Source organism: Trichechus manatus, unplaced genomic scaffold (genome assembly GCF_000243295.1).
Source record: "Trichechus manatus latirostris isolate Lorelei unplaced genomic scaffold, TriManLat1.0 scaffold00098, whole genome shotgun sequence".
NCBI lineage: Eukaryota > Metazoa > Chordata > Mammalia > Sirenia > Trichechidae > Trichechus > Trichechus manatus.
In genome coordinates, this window is record NW_004444034.1 from 10,402,100 (window position 1) to 10,408,771 (window position 6,672).

Sequence of the window (6,672 nt, forward strand, 5' to 3'; positions counted from 1 at the left end):
CTTTATCTCTTCATTTGATGTTCTAGGGTTTCAGGATTGTTGATTCTCTGTTTGGCTTAGTTTTTCGGATCTTTGTTGTGGAGGGACGGCGTGGTGTTTCTGCCTAGAGCGCCATCTTGCCGGAAGTCTATATAGTGAAGTTTTGACGTTGGAAATATGTATAAAGCTATAATTGCAAATATGCTTTTTTTGCTATGTCACCGAGAGCCTTTTAGAAGCAGCTCAATGTACTCTCAATGGACTGAAGAGCAGAGATAATGTTTTGAACTTCTCTTATTAGGAAAATTGTTGAATCAAATACATAATAATTATCAAATGGGCCATTATTTTATAGGTATAGGACTAGTCAATCTTTCATGAATTCATAATTGAAATACATAATCCTAAAATTAGAAAGTCAGGATGATTTTAGAGATCATTCAGCTGACATGATGTTGGAAGAAATCCCCTCTACAAAAATGACCTTGCTTGAACATCTCTGTTTATAAAACATTCACTACTTTATAAGGAAGTGTGTTTAATTTTTAGGACTTTTTTTCCTTATATTTAGCCAAAGTCTCCTCCCTGTTCCCCTCATCCATTGATTTTCGTTCAAACCTCTAAATTACAAAGAATAAATTAACCACCTTCCACAAGATAGCCATTCAACTATGTAGAGAGAGAGAGAGAACTGTCATAGTTCATTCTAAGTGGTACCTTTAGAGGAAAAATGGAAGAATTGGTAATTATTCTTCAGGTGATGTGGCTTCTTTGCCCTAGTTACCCTTGTGTGGTTTCACTCTGGCTAACATCCTCTTAAATGTGGTTCCCATAATGACACACTGTACTTTCAATGTGTTCTGGTCATTGCAGCTGAAAGTGGCATCAGCTGTTTGAATTGTCTGCCAATTGAAAAACTCATAGTCTTTTTCACGTTAACTATTATTAAGCCAGTTTTCTTTCACTTATTAAATTAAAGAATTAATTTTAAGCATGGATTTAGATGTTTTTCCTATTGAATTTCAAAATTTCAATCAATTTCCTAATTCTACTGAGATATTTTTGAATCTCAAGTCTGTAATTGAACATACAAGTGACTTATGTGTTATTTACAAATTTGATAAATATGTTTAGTATACAATCATTCCAGATTACTGGAAAAAATATTGAGCAAGACCCTGAGCCCTATGCCTACCATCCAGTAACAAAAACCAAACCAAACTTGTTGCCGTTGAGTCAATTCCAACTCACAGGACCCTATAGCACAGAGAAGAACTGCCCATAGCGTTTCCAAGGAGTGGCTGGTGGATTCAAACTGCCAACCTTTTGGTTAGCAGCCGAGCTCTTAACCACTGCACCACCAGGGCTTCACCTCCCTTTATATTGACATTGTTTGACTTGGAGTCATATAGGTTTAAAATCTTAGCTCTGTCCTTTACTAACTTTGTGGCTTCGAGTATTTAACAAATCCAAGTCTTAGTTTCCACTTCTATAAAAGGCTAATAATAATCATACTTACTTTATTGGTTTGGCATGGAGCTACAATGAGAAAATAACCATAAAACCCTTAGCCTAATGACGTAAAAGAAAAGTGTTAGTTCTTCATATTGAGATAATAAATTGATTCAAATTTTAGCAGTCATAATATAGAAAAAAAGATGTCATATATTGTTTAGAGTAGACAACTTAAGATATGCACTTTGTTATTTATTTTACTATTTATTTTTAATCAACAGGAAAAACTCTTGTTAGTTTAACTGTGGATGGGAAATTTATATATTGGATTGTCACAGCAAAGGACAGCACACAGATTTATCAAGCGAAGAAAAGAAATGGGGCCATCCCCTTCCAGGTGAAGGCTCCAAGGAGTAAGCATATCTTGACTTACAGTCCAGTTATGCAGCCTTTTCCAGGTAATAAAGTCACGTTCATGATCAGCTTGTACCTTCCAGCTGAGGGTCAGAAAAATCTTGTAATATGTCCTTCTCCAGATTGTTTCTCTACCCGCTTTGTGGTGTTCCCAGTGTTGCTCCAAACTCTGAATCAGTCCTTTGTGCACACTATGATCGCAGTCTGCCCTAGATCACAAACCACCTCAGGTTAACCTTGTGCGTGTACACGGCCTCCGCTGTGGGGGAAACCCCACGTTCTGTTATTATCTCTCCTGATTCTCTTTCTCTTCTCAGTCCTATAATTTCTCTTCTGTCTGTTTCGCCTCTGATATATTTTAGGCCTCCCAGTGGTACCAAAAAGCATTGCATAAAGCTTCTGGTCTTTTTCAAGGTAAGGTGCCATATTTATTGTAGTATTCGATATTTCTTAACCATTTTAAGTGTGTAAATTTGCACCATTATTTTTATTCGGGTCCTATCTTATTTTTTAATGTGTCACCAATGAAGTTTTTGATTGTTGTGTCTCTAACTCATGTTCTTCATAAGCCCTGTGGAATTTATTGTGTGATTTTGCATAATGCAGTGATTTTTAGGAATGCATGTATGGTGTTATAGCAGAACTGTCTGGATCTGTGGTACTGTGGGTCATAATAAAAAAAAAGTTTGAAATCTAAAAAACAAAAATACAAAAAGTATTACATAGCCATGTTGGTGACATTCAAACCTCAAATGGTTTCTGAGTTCTTTCTCAAGCTTTCTCTGCTATTAAGCTGCCAATGTCATTTTAAATCAAGTATAACTCTCCCTGGAGATGGACAGAAATGAATGAAACAAACTCCCTTTGCTTAAGTGTATTCAGTTATAAAACATTTAAGTCAAAAACAAGTGGAAGAATTTATAAATAAGCTTAGTGCATGTTCTTGTAAAATAATTCATTTTCTACTTTGAGAAATTATTTAGAAAATTTAAAAGATCATGCAATGCCTGTTTGAAGTTGAACACACACACACAGACACACACACACACACACACACACACCCCTCTAGAAATGAAAACTCTAAAGGTAGCATGAATTTTTATAACAAGAACTAATTTAAAAATATAATCAATATAACATTCACATTCTCTTCTTCAAATAAAGGGTCAACTTTCTTACTTTCTAGGCCCACCATTAAGGGCACTTTGAGCTCCATCTGCTGGAAATTTTGAGCAATTACCAGTTACTTTCCTCCTTTTTTCTGAGGCATTCAACATCTTCAAAATATATGGAAAAAAACTTGCCTTCCTGTTCTGAATAATGTTTTCACCACCTAAATATATCATTCCATACCATATCAGTTATATAATAATAAAGGAATGACAAAAGCACCAATGACCTTTGAAGCAGATTATTGCTCTGGCTGCTACACCATTCCCAGGGTAGACCAGACACCAGCACAAACTAAATAATATTGGATAAACACTGGTTGAAATGAAGAATGACCCACTTTATAACTTTAGTAAAATTATCCTTCTCCAACCCTCATACTTCCAAGTGTCGTCGACATTAGGTTAACAATCTCCTTGGGTACTCGCTATTAGAAGAAATTTGTCTATGTAGTTCTATTTTTCAAATACCCTTTTCTGCATTTTGAAACTCATATGTGGAATTTCCAACTCAGGTCTGTATTATTTCCCATAATTCTGCAATAGTCTTACTAACGAGAGTAATAATAAAAAGAAAGAAAAAACCCAAACCCGCTGCCGTCGAGTCGATTCTGACTCATAGTCATAGCTAACATTTATTAAAGATGTTCACTATGTCTCAGGGATAGTGCTTTATTTCTGTATATAGATATATAAATTTATGTAATTTTCACAGTTCCATGAGATAGATAATTACTCCTTGTTTTCAAGAGATTTGAAGCATAGAGAGCTGGATATCTTTTCTTTTTTTAAATTTTATTGTGCCTCAAATGAAAGTTCACAGTTCAAGTCAGTTTCTCATACAAAATTTTGTACACACACTGCTATGTGACCCTAGTTGCATTCCCCATACTGTGACAGCTCACTCTTCGTTTCCACCCCGGATTTCAGGTGTCCATTCAACCAGCTCTTGTCCCTTTCTGCCTTCTCATCTCACCTCTGGACAGGAGCTGCCCATTTAGACTCATGTATCTAATTGAGATAAGAAGCACACTCTTCACGAGTATCATTTTTATGTCTTATAGTCCATTCTAATCTTTATCTGAAGAGTTGGCTTCGAGAATGGTTTTAGTTTTGTGCTAATAGAGTCCGGGGGCCGTGTCTTCCAGGGTCCCTCCAGTCTCAGTCAAACCATTAAGTCTAGTCTTTTCACTAGAATTTGAGTTCTGCACCCCACTTTTCTCCTGCTCTGTCAGGGACTCTGCTGTGTTCCCTGTGAGGGCAGTCATTGGTAGCAGCCAGGCACCATCTGGTTCTTCTGGTCTCAGGCTGATGGAGTCTCTGGTTTATGTGGCCCTTTCTGTCTCTTGGGCTAGTATTTTCCTTGTGTCTTAGGTGTACTTCATTCTCCTTTGCTCCAGGTGGGTTGGGACTAATTGATGCATCTTAGATGACCGCTCGCTAGCTTTTAAGACTCCAGACACCACTCACCAAAGTGGGATGCAGAACATTTTCTTAACAAACTTTGTTATGCCAGTTGACCTAGATGTTCTCTGAAACCATGGTCCCTAGGCCCCTACCCCTGCTACTCCGTCCCTCGAAGTGTTTCATTGTATTTGGGAAACTTCTTAGCTTTTGATTTAGTCCAGTTGTGCTGACTTCCCCTGTAGTGTGTGTTGTTCTTCCCCTCACCTAAGATAATTCTTGTCTACTATCTAGTTAGTGAATACCCCTCTGTCTCCCTCCCCACCCTAGTAACCATCAAAAAATGTTTTCTTCTGTGTTTAAACCTTTTCTTGAGTTCTTATAAGAGTAGTCTTACACAATATTTGTCCTTTTGTGATCGACTAATTTCACTCAGCATTATGCCTTACAGATTCACCCATGTTATGAGATGTTTCATGGATTCTTCGTTATTCTTTATCGTTGCATAGTATTCCATTGAGTGAATATACCATAATTTGTTTATCCGTTTGTCCGTTGATGGACACCTAGGTTGTTTCCATCTTTTTGCTATCGTGAACAGTACTGCAATGAACATGGGTGTGCATATATCTATTTGTATAATGGCTTATTTTGCTAGGCTATATTACAAGGAGTGGGATTGCTGGATCCTATTGTACTTCTATTTTTAGCTTGTTAAGAAAGCACCAAATCGATTTCCAAAGTGGTTGTACCATTTTACATTCCCACCGACAGTGTATAAGTGTTCCAGTCTTTCCATAACCTCTCCAACGTTTATTATTTTGTGGTTTTTGGATTAATGCTAGCCTTGTTGGGGTGAGATGGTATCTCATTGTAGTTTTGATTTGCATTTCTCTAATGGCTAATGATCGTGAGCATCTCCTCATATATCTGTTAGCTGCCTGAATGTCTTCTTTGGTGAAGTGCCTGTTCATATCCTTTGCCCATTTTTTAATTGGGGTTTTTGTCTTTTTGTTGTTGAGGTTTTGTAGTATATTGTAGATTTTAGAGAGTAGACCCTGATTGGATTTGTTGTAGCCAAAATTTTTTTCCTAGTCTGTAGGTTGTCTTTTTACTCTTTTGGTGAAGTCTTAGATGAGCCTAAGTGTTTGATTTTTAGGGGCTCTCAGTTATCTAGTTTCTTTTCTGGTGTTCGTGCATTGTTAGTAATGTTTTGTATTCTGTTTACGCCATGTACGGCTCCTAGCGTTGTCCCTATTTTTTCTTCCCTGATCTTTATCATTTTAGAGTTTATATTTAGGTCTTTGGTCCGTTTTGAGTTAGTTTTTGTGCATGCTATGAGGTGTGGGACTTGTTTCATTTTTTTGAAGATGGATATCCAGTTATGACAACACCATTTGTTAAAGAGACTGTCTTTTCCCCCAATTAATGGACTTTGGGCCTTTGTCAAATATCAGCTGCTCATAGGTGGATGAATTTACATCTGTATTCTTAATTCTATTTCATTGGTCTATTTATCTGTTGTTGTACCAGTACCAGGCTGTTTTTGTTTTCCATTCTAACCCTGATTTTTTTTTTAATTGTACTTTAGATGAAGCTTTACACAGCAAATTAGTTTCTCATTAAACAATTAATACACATATTGTTTTGTGACATTGGTTGCCAATCCCACAACATGTCAACACTCTCCCCTTCTCGACCTTGGGTTTCCCGTTACCAGCTTTCCTGTCCCCTCCTACCTTCTCATCTTTGCCCCTGGGCTGGTGTGCCCATTTAGCCTTGTTTAGTTTTATGGGCCTGTCTAATCTTTGGCTGAAGGGTGAACCTCAGAAGTGACTTCAGGATTGAGTTAAAAGGTATCCAGGGGCCATACTCTAGGAGTTTCTCCAGTCTCTGTCAGACCAGTAAGTCTGGTCTTTTGTGTTAGAAATTTGTTCTATATTTTTCTTCAGCTCTGTCCAAGACCCTCTATTGTGATCCCTGTCAGAGTAATTAGTGGTGGTAGCCAGGTACCATCTAGTTGTGCTGGACCCAGTCTGGTGGAAGCTGTGGCAGTTGTGGTCCATTAGTCCTTTGGACTAATCTTTCCTTTGTGTCTTCTGCCTTGCTCCAGATGGGGTGGAACCAGCGGAGTATCTTAGATGGCTGCTCACAAGCTTTTTTTAAAATTTTTTTTTATTGTACTTTAGATGAAGGTTTACAGAACAAACAGTTTCTCATTAAATAGTCAGTACACATATTGTTTTATGAT

The 6,672-nt window shown here is 37.4% G+C and overlaps 1 protein-coding gene across 1 annotated transcript in view; it reads left to right on the forward strand.

The window, feature by feature from the left end:
- The window catches only part of ROS1 (ROS proto-oncogene 1, receptor tyrosine kinase), a 137,112-nt gene that overhangs the window by 80,483 nt on the left and 49,957 nt on the right, over positions 1-6,672 (forward strand). The window contains 1 exon segment of the mRNA XM_004382746.3: positions 1,716-1,892. Coding sequence (XP_004382803.1) covers positions 1,716-1,892 — 177 coding nt within the window.